Here is a 12,677-nt window from a genome sequence, read left to right on the forward strand (position 1 = left end):
GTTTGGGGTCATTTGAATATGCTCTGAGGCAGTGGTCACTTGCTCCAGAGTAAACTTTTATCCCCTTTGAGGGGTTAGGTGTATTTTATGTTGACACTAGGGGGAGCCGCAATCCAGTGTGCCTGGTGTCTTCATAGAAGAGATGAAGGCACCCATTCAAGGGACAGCACCTTAAAGATAACATCTGTGACCCTAAGAGGGGCTGCAGGAAAGCCAGCCTTGCCCCTCCTTGATCTTACCCTCCAGCCTTCGACTGGAAGACACTTGTCCAATTGAAGTCACCCAGGCTGTGGCCCTGTATAGGCAGCTGTTTATGTCAGTGTAATTTAAATCACCAAATTATCTTCCACCAAGTCCTCCTCTTGGTGGCAAGTCTGACCCATTGTCCTGGATGTAGATCCAATCACGCTGCCCCAGAACCCTTTATTCATTTTCCTGACTTTCCTCCCTGCCATCCTCATCTCTGAAGGAAAAGAAAGATGTCCAAAAGGGAGACCACACGGGCGTCAGGAGCACACATATGTGAGGCATGAAGTTCAGGAAAGTGGCCAACATAAAATCACTCAAAAAAAAAACCAAAATAAACCTGGAGCCTGCAGAGACCTCTGGGATGGCCCTCAGCATTTAGCTCTGACTTGTGATGTCACAGCAGCACCGTAGCAACGGGGACTGAGCATGCTCTGGGCCACTTTGCTGGAGGAGAGACAGGGGAGAGAAGCTGGTAGAGATGCCTTTGGTCTGAGGCTACGCTGGTGGCTCCCTCCTCCCCTCTAGGTCAGGATGGAAAAAGATCCCGCCACCCACAGGAGGCACCGGCCTGGCCCTGGAGCCCTGCCCTCAGGAATAGCCCCTGGATACTTCAAGGTGGCCAGCGAGGGGGCTGAACTCCAGAGGAGCAGGAGTGTGGGTGGCTTGCACCAGAAGGGGGATCCACCAGTCTGCATCAGGAAGCTACTACGCAAGGAGCTAGGTAGGGGGGTGGCTCTCTCCTGATGGGCTGGGAGGGCAGGCCAGACCTGGCCCAACTTCAAGAAAGCAGTCTGTGTACAGATGAACACGGATAGTTTGCACACCAATGTGCAAGGCATATTCCCGTAAGGAGAAGTCACTGACTTCTAACTGCAGAACTTCACCAAGCGATGGAAATCCTACCTTTCTCTTGACTGCTCTTTGCTAAGTCCACTTCACAGGCAGGAGCAGGACTAGAAGGTTCTCCTAATAGTTAGCATCTTCTAAATCATAGGTGCACGTATCCACGTGTGCTCAGGTGGGGCTGACATGTATCCATGTGTGCACAGGTGGGACTGACGTATCCATGTGTGCACAGGTGGGACTGACATGTATCCACGTGTGCTCAGGTGGAGCTGACATGTTTCCATGTGTGCTTAGGTGGGGCTGACAGATCTTTGTATGTGTGGGTGCCTTGTCAGCATGTATGCCTGTGTGCTGTGTACATGCAGTGCTGTGGAGAACAGAAGAGAGTGTTGGGTCCCCTAGGATTGGAATTAGAGTTCTGAGCCCCACATGAGTGCTGGGAACCGAACCCTGGACCTCTAGAAGAGCCGCCAGTGCTTTTAACAGCATTTCTCCAGCCCTTCCAGTCACCTTTAAGTCACCAGGAGGCCTTCCAACGAGTTCTCCTCCTCTTGTCATTCTGACCCGTTGGTTTGAGCTATTGTGCAAAGCTGTTTAACACACACACGAGAGAGAGAGAGAGAGAGAGAGAGAGAGAGAGAGAGAGCAAAAAGGCCTCAGTCTCCTGCTTCTCTCTGTTGGGCAGTCAGCTTCTAACCACAGATGCCCACAAGTCTGAGTCCCCCACTGCAGGCAACAGAGGGACAGGTATGAGGTCTCCTGAGAAAGGGGCCATGTGGCACAGGCCAAGGGCAGATGTGCTGAACACAGGAGGGGACAGGCTCCCTTATAGGAAGGAGGCAGCTTAGAAGCACCTAGCATCTCTCTGAAGGGCAGCACTGGGATGGAGGACTGGAGTGAATGGGAAGAGGAGAGGACTGGCTGATGAGGAAGTGTCTCCTCCACTGGCATCAGCTAGCCTGGATGATAAACCCAAGGAAAGGGCTTGCCAGTTCTGTTAGGGCACCATCCAGAACACGGCAGCCCCCAGACCAGTCTCTGGGCTTGGGTTTTTACCAGAACTCTTCTTTAACATTTTGGGGTTTCTGTCTGAATCCCAAAGCCACTGTGGGTATCAGATAGTACCAGCCATCCATGCTGAGGTCTGGCCCCGACGGCAACACTGGGGCCTCAGTGGAGTCATCTGTTCATGGCCCTTCCTGTTAGATGAACTGCCAGATCCCTGGAAGCTGTGGGGAGGAAGTTACATGCGGAAGAAGTATGCCGTGTCAGGGGGAAGCTCACAGACCAAGTAGTGCTCCCAGGATCCCTTGGCACAGTTCTCTACAGTCACTGCCCTGAAGCTAGGGAATTCATGTTTTATGGCTACTTGTTAGGGTCCCCTCAGTCTTGAATACATTCAAGGCACCTCCTGTCCCTTGGGACAGAGGATAATTAAGATCAACCCAGTGATGGCCCTCAGAGCTAGGAGGCATCAGTAGCCAGGATGTTTCCAGACAAGCCACCCCATCTAGAGCAAGTCACCATCTTGTGAGGTCCCTGTTCTGTCATTCCCGTAATTAGTGTTGGGATGAGGAAGATTTGGGGACCTGTGAGTGTGTTCCAGGAGGCCATGGATGCCAAGCCTGGGTCACAGAGGAAGAATAGAGTAAGGATTGGGCTTTCACAACTACACATGAAGCAGGCTCAAAGCTCTAGCCCAGGCGTGGAAGGTGCTGGATTAGGAAGAAAATGCAAGTGTGCTGTGAGGATGGCCAAAGAAATAGATGTGGAAAGAATTCTCTTTAGCCATGGCTGTTCACTCTCAAGCTGGCCTGGGGCCTGCCCTGAGGAGTGCTAGGCAGGACAGTGAACCAGTGAGGTGATGAACTGTGGGAAGGCCTGGGTGCGGGAGCCATCATACCTTGGGATGCTAACTAACTTCCCTTGCTCCTCAGACTCTGAGGACCAAGGTAAAGACCCAAGAAGTGACACAGATGATACCTCCTGGTAAGTGGAAGGCACTCTCTTCTGAAATGGGAGGATTGGGGTAGTGGGGAGCAGGGATGGAGCCCTCCCTCTGGGTCAGGACTTGGGAAGACTCCTTTCAGGGGGTGTTGGTTGAGATGGTTGAGGACCTTTATCTAAGGGACCTGTAAAACCAGAACCCACCATCATGTGTCTCAGAAGTGCAGACGGCCCTGCTCACTTCCTAGGCAGCCCTTCTGCCTGGTCCAGCCAACTTGGAGGAAGTATCTCAATGAGTATCTCCATGTGCCTCTTCTAGAAAGGAAACTCCACCCTGTCTCTTGTCCACTGGGTCCATTAAGGTGGCTTTCTGAATAGGGAAGCTGTATAACCAATCTCACAATTGGACAAATAGAACAGGTTGCTTGGCCACCTAACACAGAGCCATCTCTGTGCTGCCTACCATCCTGCCTTCCATGGGGGCTTCAAAGTCATTGAACCCAAGGAATTTTCTCAGATCCCGAAGTCTATTCGCTGTTGATCAAGCATAAGCCAGGCTGCCTGTTTGCAGAGGGCTTCCCATGAACCAGCACCGGTGGAAGGTGCTAGACCAGAAAACAGTGAGCGGGGAGGGATGTTGGCGTCGAAAGTCTCTGGAGGCGCCATTGGTTGGCAGAACTAGCTACCATCATTCCCCATAAGCCTGGAGGGAGTGGAGCTGGTGTCTCCAGACAAGATGAGTTGTTAGGGGTCATAGGAGAGCCTTGCTTTTTGTCTCCAAAAGGGCACACAGGCTTACCGTGCCCCTAGCATTGGGGGAGCATCCGGAAAGACAGCAACGGATTCCTGTAACACTTATTCCAAACTGCTTTTTCGATGCCTAACCTACTGACTTATCTCCAGTCAGGTGAACCTAGAGGAAGACAGGAAGAAAAGGAACCAGGATGAGCCCAGAACGCTGGACCAAAAGTATGGGAAGTCGGAGCCAGAGAAGAGCGACTCAGAGGCCAGCACCTCAGAAAAGGATGGTGCCCACAAAGGAAGACGCACCTCAGTGGCCGAGGTCAGGCTGGCCTTGGGCGGCTCTGTGGACTCTGGCCTCCTGCACGGCCTCCCCTGTACTCACCTATTGGTGTCTTCTTTGATTTGCAGGAGCCAGAGTCCGTGAAGCTGAATAACCTTCTAGAAAAACAGGCAAGCACTTCTTACTTGAGTCACAGGCGTTGAAATGAGCAAATCTGTCTGTATGCAACTCCCGGTGGGCTCTGCGCACACCATAGACTTGAAGTCCTTAAAACCATCTGAGCAGGTGCTCTTCTGTCTGGCCGGGCTAGAAATTGGTTCAGGGGTCAAGCCCTGGGCCTCTTTGCCTGAACCTGCAGCATCCTGCCTTAGCTTGCCAAACAATGAAGTCACTAAAGGTGTGGATCTTGAGATTTCCCCTTCCGATTGAACTTCACCCAGAATAATAATACCCCGCCCAGAGCATCTCACCCAGGGGTGATGACCAAAGGCACACCTGACCTTGGTCTCTGAGATACATCTGTGCAAGCACCATACTGAATTAGGAATTTCACGGTGACCTTCATGAAGGAAGGTAGCTTTGTCCTTCTTCCCAGACCATGTTATGGGGAACAGGGCTAGTGGGACACCTTTTTCACCAGGACTTCACAGCAGATAGTCCTTGGCAAGTTTCTGGGCCAGCCAAAGTGTCAAACAGAGACTGAGTTGGCCCACCTGAGCTAGCCCACCTTAGAGAGTAGATCTCATCTCAGTGAAGCATGGCTCTAGGTAAGTGTATGGAGGTGAGCCATGTGCTCCTGTAGACCAGGGCTGGGGAGGGATCCCCAGGACCCCACAGTGGCCTTGTCACCTGAAGGATAGAGAAACTCTCAGAATCTCAAGAACCTGTTTCCACTGAGTAGAAACGGTTCAGAAGGTCACACTCCTCCTCATCTGCCCAGAGCTTGCCTTCTGGCCCCTGCTCTCTGTGCTGCCATGGTCCTCCAAGCTTCACAGGGGCCCCCAGTCATCACCAGCATCTGGTGGGGCCATCCAGACCTACAGGTCTACAAGGCAGAACCTTGAAGCTCCTTCCAAGCGCTCTCATAAATTGTTGTTTCCATCCGTAGAAACCATCTGTGTTTGTGGAGATCGACCTTGGAGACCATACTGAGGAGGAGGTACAGCAAAACCCTCCAGACCAGAAACCCAAACTCCTCACTAGGAGAGCATCCATACTGTGTGTGTGGGGGGGATGCATAACAGACACATGAAGGGTGAGGGGTGAGGCAGAGACCCAAGACCAGAAGTTCCAGGAAACCTCCATGGTGCTAGTGATGAGGGCTGATTGGGAGTAGAAGAAAAACACCTGTGTCCTCTCTCTCTCTCTCTCTCTCTCTCTCTCTCTCTCTCTCTCTCTCTCTCGCTCACTCGCTCTCACTCTTGCTTTCCCTCCTTTTGCACCAACGTGGATCCTTGGGTACCCAGAGCTTCTAAGGGAATCTCGGAAAGAGGCTGAAAGAACAAGAGATACATGGCTTTATCAGTAACTGCTCAAAATGCTCATGAACCTCCTCTTGTGCTTGACTTGTTCCACCATGGACTGGAAAGCGTATACCTACATCTCCAGGCTGTGGCCTTGGTATGAGGTATTACCAATATCACCACTACTATCACCACACGGTTATCATCATCTCCGGCAGTACCACCACCCTCGTCACCACGGGTATCACTGCCATCACGACCCTCAACATTATCACTACTCTGACAACCATGGCTGTTACTACCGCTATCACCCGTTGTATTTTCACCCATGACATCCTTGTCACCATCACACCGCTGTTGACCGCACAGTTACGGTCATCACCACCATCACCACCATCACCACCATCAGCAGCGCTAGTATCACGGCCATCATTATCAATATCCCCATCACATAATCACCGTCATGGTCACAATAAACATCATCGTTACATCACCATCGTCATTATCCATAAAATGATGAGATTTTCTCAGTGGCTCATCAACATAATTATTTGGAATCTCCCTCCAAGACCCTGCTGTAATGAGCAGATGTATTTTTGGATGACTTCTGAAGTTCTCAGTTGACAAATTTAAGGAGTACCTGAAGGTTGGCTACTTTCCCGATTACACCTGTCTATACCTTTAGCTTCTGAATCACACTGTGTCTCTATGAGGCCACTCATGGGGCCCTGAGTTCTAAGGACTCCGGAAAGGTCAGCCAATAGCAGAAGTAGACCAAGGGGCCAGTTCTCTCCACCTGTAGCTCAGGAGTCAGGGAGGTTCACACAAGGAGCCGGAGTCCTCAGCTGGGCATTCCCACTCAACAGAGTACTGTCTGGAAGGAGGACATTCGGAACCATAGTGGACTGGCTTTCTCTGTTCCTATCTGTTCCTTGGGTGGGTCCCATAGGTTGTCCTGCCATCTCCCATAGGTAATCACCTGTGCCTTGAGGGAAGAGAAGAGGCCCCCGATGGACACAGGGGACTTGTCAGAGGATGAGTGAGTATTGCTTAAGGGATAACCTAGATGGGTCTGCTTATCAGGGTGACATTCCTACCACAGACTTTATGGTGACAGCACTGTGCCTTCTGCCTTTCCTTCATCCCCTAAGCCAAGCGTAAGTCAATTGATTATGGGATGGATTTAACCACAGGCAAAGGGTTGACTTTACACTTTAGCTTGAGAGACAGTTGAGTCTGTTGTCTGGGTTCCAATCCCTAATGCTCACCACCCTAGGTAGGGTATGTGTCCGAGTAACCCTGAGTGCTGGCAGTCACTTGGCAGGAACGAGGGTTCTGTAACGTAACCTGGGCAGGCAGGAGCCGTGACACCCATCTGCACCCCTCACCTCTGTAATTTCCAATTTTATGCCCAGGATCCCTCAGTAAGATGGGCCAACTATGCACTGACAATCCTTTGCTGCCCAGTTGGGCAGCTTTGATCATGAGCTGGGTGATTACCTTCACCACATGTATGAACTGCCACCGCCTATGATACACATGGTGGGAACCACCGCCTCCTATGAGAGGAACATACTTGGAGGTTACCTTTCTCCACCTCCACCTTGCTACCTGGAGGGTGTATTTTAAGAGTCCCTCTAGACAGAAAATAAGAGGCTTGGGTGCCCGAAGGACAAAGATAAGCAACGAACTCTGGAATTGAGATGTAGCTTGCTGGGGGTGTGCCCTGCTTCCCTGGGCTTTGTGGAGTGGGAGCAGTGGGGTTTGAGAGTGTGTGGAGTGGAAGCTGCCATCCAGGAGATTGGTGCGTGACGGGGGAGAGAGGGCCTCCTTACTCCCTCATGTTCTTGGCCTCAGGACAAGGACCAGCTGGGTGTGCTGCATCCCATATTCCACGAAGAAGAAGGCGAGGGACACTGCCAGTGGTTTGGAAAAGGTAGTCAAGACCTGGAGGGCAGGGAAGGGTCTGAGCAGCTAGGAGCCCAGGGGTGGTGTGCTCACTCCAGGGCCCCTCTGACCAGTTCCCTGGGGACTCCATTTCCATCTTGCAAGGTTAGCCACAGCTGAGAGAACAGTGATGTAGAGACCCCCTAGTACACTTAGGCCTGAGAATGCTCAGGGAGGGGGCATGAACACGACCTAGGTGTGCACCCTGGCCACCAGAGACAAGAGGATGTTTGTGGATTATGTTCTTCTTCCATGGGATGTGGACAGAGATAGGAAAATGGCTATGTCTTCCATAGGCACCTGCCAATAATAGTGGATGATACTGGCATGCCCTAGGCCTTTACCCTGCAGGTGCTGGAAACATCTAGAAGCAGCTGTGGGCCCAAATACATCATGGAACATGGTGCTCAGGAGAAGGCACGGTGGGTGCCAAGGTCCCTGCAGGGTAAGGTCAGGGATGCCCAGGAGCCTGGTTCACCTTGTTGCTGCTGGAGAAACAAGAACCCCAGTATTACCATATGACCCACAGCATGAGAACTCCTATCTTTAGGTCTGACTGTGGCCATGTGCTTCCAGACCAGCAGAGAGATGGTCCTTCACCAAGTGTTGGAAGTCAACTTCACTAGAGATACACGTTAAATGTGCAAGGATAGCAGAGAAGCTGTCTAATGCTCGAGGAACAAACCCTCAGTCCAGGCAAGTTGAGTCAGGGCGTCCCAACCCGATGCTAGAGCCAGCTTCTTTCTCAGCGACTACCACAGCCACAGTCCCATGTGATAGGCACCAGGGTACCAGGGCCTCTGGACGGTCTAGACATTTTGATCTGAAGACAAGGAGTCTGAACTTTTTTGGGAGAGTGCTCAGGGCTGATACACAGGTTCCTGCCAGGCCAGCCACGTGAGAACAGAAGGAAGATAATATATGGACACCTTCCACCTTGCTCAGCCGGTCGAAGGAGAGCAAACTGACATAGTACAACAGCTGCCACTCATGGGCCTCTTCCTCATCCCAAGAGGGGGTCCAGCCCCCCTCTCACCAGACATGTGCCACCAGAGTCCCCCACAGAGCACTCTCACATGCTCGACATTCACACAGGTATGTACATAGGATACTCGTGTACACACTCATGAGTGTGCAGGGCCATGTTCCTCAGCTCCTCATACACATACCACACGTGTCCACACTCAGACAGTCACATGTAATCTGCACACTGCACACATATTCACATTTGCGGTTACACATGGTCCCTTCCACAGTACAAATGCGCAAGGTCAGATGTAGACATGTTCCGTGACCATGCTTATATACACATAGGCATGATGTGACATATGTGATGAGCCACTAGGAAGTCAAAGCCCAGAGGCCACGCGCCACAGATATGTAACATGTCTGTGTCTCTGCTGCTTCCCTTGGGGACACATGGAGTACAGATAAGAATTGGGGTTCTTTAGCCATAGAAGGTTAGTGTAATCTCTCAGAGCAAGAGTGAGGAATTGCCTTTCCAGGGAGGCCATTGTCCCTGTGGAGAGGGGAGGAAGGCCCACCCATCAGTTTCCACCCAGACCCCTAGCTGGAAGGGCAAGCCTTCCCAGTATCATTACTCATTGGGAACAAATGGGCCTGATGCTCCTCTGACTGGGTCTATATGGTAAACCGAGGCAACCCTTTGGGCCTGCCGTGCGGTTTTGAGCCGGTCCCGTTCTCCAGCTGCCACCAGAAGGTACTCTAGAAAGGTACTCAGAGACATGGGAGAACAAACAGCTGGCCGGCACCTTGCCAGGGTGGAATAGGAGTCCTCAGCCATAACTCCTGGACTCTTGCCATAGAGCAGGCATCAACATGGGTCTGTCCACCTGTCCATCCTCTGTTGCTGTGTCTGGACAAGGCCAGGCCTCTGGGTATTAGAACCTTTGCTTAAGTCTCAGTGATGTTGTTCCCTCTGTGTGTCTTTGTTGAGGGTCACAGCATCTGCTAGGTCCAGAGATGGATGAAATCGTATTTGAATTCATATTTTGAAGGCTCAAGAAACACTTTGAGCCTTGGTTCTGAGCATTCCTACATGCCTGAGACCTGAGTCTCCCTTCCCTGCCTCTGCACCAGTCTGTCTTTGGACTTGGAGCCGTATGGCTGCTTAGCCTCACTTATCCCTTCAGAAAAGAGGTCCTGGCAGGACAAGAAGCAGGTGGTCACCTGTGTGCTGAGGGCTCAGCGTTGGGGCAGGAGGTCAGTTCCGCTTGGGCAGCAGCTGGCAGCAGCCAGTTTCACTGGGAAGATGAAACAGGCCTGGCACTTGAGAGCTAAGAGGTGCCTGCATTCTGTCCCCGGGTCCATGATTGGCAAAGACACTGAACCACGGGGTCTTTCTTGTTGCTGCTTCAGGTGGCCAGAGGCTGTTGGAGGACACCTACTGTTACGATCCAACACAGCCACTGGCTCCTCAGATCCAAGTGATGCTGGAATTCAGGGAAAGTCGACAGCCTAGCTTCTAGGGTTCCACCTCCCACCGCCTGGAAGTTACCAGGAGCCCCCAGTGACTCAGACCCCCAAGGATCCCATCCTCTGTGGGCCCCATCTTCCCAGCCAGGCACTGACACCGCCTTGGCTTTATTAGAACCACCAGTCGTCTCAGGACAGGACCCCTCTGACTCAGCCACTAGTAGAGCTCTCTGGGGACTAAGGGAAGACAGTCTGGGCCTGGAACAGCTTCATGATCCTCCCTCCATGGGCAGGGCCAGAGTGACAGCAGCCAACGGAGACCCAACGCAGGGACCCTCCTTCAACCCAAGGCCAATTACAGGTAAGGTAGAGAGTGAGTGAACTCATTACCTTCTGGCAGATGGTGCCCGCAGAGGGAGGGCACATGAGCCTTACTCAGGTCAGGGGCAGACTGTGCTGCACATTGGGGTCACGCTGCACCTGAGGTTTCCTCTCTTGTAATATATAACAGGCATGTCACTGGTGACTGTTTTCAGGTGCTACTCAGTACCGAGACAGGGCATCACATGGACCAAGTCCATGTCCCCATGGGTCCTAACCCTAACCCCCAAGCCCATACCCCCATGGGTCCTGCTTGTAGCTGGGCAGACAATATCTCTGCCACCAGGACCAGGACTTTAGCCTGTCTGATGGCGCCCCCTAGTGACTCAAGTTTTCCAATCATCTTTGCTTTCAGTCCTAGGAACCAGCTATTCAATGGGCTGGCCGCCTCTTCGCTCTCCCAGAACTTAAGCTCCAGCTAAATGCTCACGAAAGGAAACAGCACAACAGGAAGGCTTCGCTGGAGTTACAATGGCGTACACAGGCAACCTCCAGGCTGCAGCTGGAGAGGAGAGGGACCAAGGTTACCTCTGAACTGACCCTCCCTGCACCCATATCCTTGCACCCCCAGGTCCTGGGCCACAGCCTTCCTTAGTACCTTTACCTGGAAGCCTGGTTCTCTAAGGTACTTGGGGATATGAACTCCCCAATCTCCTTCTCATGTGTCTCCCCCTTCCCCCACACAAAACAAAGCGGAAACATTTCCTCAAACTTGTGCTTCTGAGGCCCTGAGTACCTGGACTCACCAGGCGTGTGTGTGTGTGTGTGTGTGTGTGTGTGTGTGTGTGTGTGTGTGTGCGTGTGTGTGTGCGTGTGTGTGTGCGTGGCAGAGGCTTGATCCCATAGTGTGCTTCTGGAGTTGTCATGGTCACTAGGAGACATGGGGACAGGGTAGGGGGGTCATCAGCCTCCTTCCCAGAGCAGGATCCTATTGGAGTCATAACTGAGAGCAGCCTGGTATGTGTGTAGAACGTAGAGCCCCAGATGGGATGGGGAGGACCAGAGGAAGTAGTGACTCAGGGATGGTCTGTGGGGTCTGAAGGGAATTCAGGCTCATATCTGAAAGAGTCCTCGGGACACTGAGGCACACTGTCCTTTGCGGTAAGAAGTTGGTGCGTGTGCAGACAGGGACCACAGCGCAGTTGAGTGCCCTGAAAGGAGCTCCGCCCAAATGTCATACTTAGTCAGGAAGGCATGCTAGAGTCGCTAATAGGCAACCAAGTCCGTGAGACAGAATGGGGGTGCGTCCCCTCTTACAGGTACCAGTGGCATGGGGAGGTTCTATGTAGTCAGGCTGCCTCTGATTCCCCAGTGAGAAGCTGGGGCAGTGGAGGAGGGCTGTGCATTGCCAGGGGAGAGCAGAGATTCAAGGATGCGAGGGGATATGATGATTATAGTCCGGTTAATGTCCTGGAGTACAGCGACCTGTGAGCTTCCTTGGCGCCTGCCATGCTCCTGGGGTTAGGGGGTTAGAGATTCACCAAACAGCTTCTGAGTGGGGAGTGTGAGCCCCAGTATGGTCTGAATTCTGACAATATTCTTGGCGTCTTTCCCGTGTAAGCTTATCTTTGGGATGCATTTTCAGAGCTCCCGCACTGTGAACACGGCTGGCAGAAGTGATCTGTGGTTTAGGACCCTCCCCAGGGGTGAACAAACATTCTGGAAGGGTGAGGGAGGCTGGAGGCTGTCTCGGTGAAGGAGCCCCTGCTGGTTTCAGCCATCTTGTTTGGTTCTGACACACCTTTTAAGGCATCTCAAAGGATGAGCCTTGCTGTACAGATGGGGAAACTGAGGTCCAGGGAGCAGTCAGGAAGCTGAGGCAGAGTCCAGAGACTGAGCAGCACTGGGGTGGAGCACATGTCCCCATGGGCTACCCACGGGCTTCCTCCATCCCTTCCTCCAAGCTGCTGACCTCTCTTCCTGCTCTGGTCCCGCTCATCACCCATCCAGCCCTGTGGAAGGACCTACCTACCCCTACTTTCAGTGCCCATGATGGGAAAGACTTCATTCTCTAAGGGCATCTATCCCATGGCCAAGGACCCTTGTCTCCCGAAGGGCCCTAGCCCACCCAAGTAGTGCCCTTTCTGATCCAAGAGCTCTGTTCCCCAAGGAATTCCCTTCTCCTCCTCCATTCATTTTCTAGGAGTGACATCATGGCCATCAGATTCTTGTCTGTGGCCTCACCTAGACTGAGAGCAAAGAGCTCAGCCTCAGCATAGGCCAAGGGCTGGATAGCGTGAATAAGAAACCTTAAGCCGCTGGGTAAGCACCAAGTGCTCAAGGGTGAAATCAGCTCCCCCAACACAAGACGGCTCTGTGTCCTTGGTCAGTCCAACTCAGTGAACTAAGCCTTCCACCTTCCAGCTTTCCACCCCACCCCTGGC

The 12,677-nt window shown here is 52.5% G+C and overlaps 1 protein-coding gene across 2 annotated transcripts; it reads left to right on the plus strand.

The window, feature by feature from the left end:
* The first annotated feature begins 672 nt into the window (after window positions 1-672).
* On the plus strand, window positions 673-11,004 carry C23H13orf46 (chromosome 23 C13orf46 homolog). 2 transcript variants are annotated; one of them, XM_048456632.3, is made up of 9 exons: window positions 676-970; window positions 3,033-3,084; window positions 3,946-4,105; window positions 4,195-4,236; window positions 5,175-5,225; window positions 6,501-6,568; window positions 7,387-7,465; window positions 10,206-10,273; window positions 10,649-11,004. In XM_048456632.3, the coding sequence occupies exons 1-9, from the start codon at window positions 781-783 to the stop codon at window positions 10,713-10,715; spliced, it is 777 nt and encodes a 258-aa protein (XP_048312589.1). In that variant the 5' UTR covers window positions 676-780; the 3' UTR covers window positions 10,716-11,004. The 2 variants fall into 2 exon arrangements, with proteins under 2 accessions (XP_048312590.2, XP_048312589.1); XM_048456633.3 differs by lacking the exons at window positions 10,206-10,273; window positions 10,649-11,004 and adding an exon at window positions 10,088-10,199 and having other exon boundaries at window positions 673-970.
* Window positions 11,005-12,677: the final 1,673 nt, after the last annotated feature.

The sequence above is a fragment of the Myodes glareolus genome, chromosome 23, assembly GCF_982192425.1.
Source record: "Myodes glareolus chromosome 23, mMyoGla1.1, whole genome shotgun sequence".
Classification (NCBI taxonomy): Eukaryota; Metazoa; Chordata; class Mammalia; order Rodentia; family Cricetidae; genus Myodes; species Myodes glareolus.

Coding starts and splice junctions, on each gene's coding strand:
- C23H13orf46 (XM_048456632.3), top strand. CDS start 781: ATGGAAAAAGATCCCGCCACCCACAGGAGGCACCGGCCTGGCCCTGGA. Junction 6,569..7,386: donor GGGGACTTGTCAGAGGATGA/GTGAGTATTGCT, acceptor TCTTGGCCTCAG/GACAAGGACCAGCTGGGTGT. Junction 7,466..10,205: donor CTGCCAGTGGTTTGGAAAAG/GTAGTCAAGACC, acceptor CTCCATGGGCAG/GGCCAGAGTGACAGCAGCCA.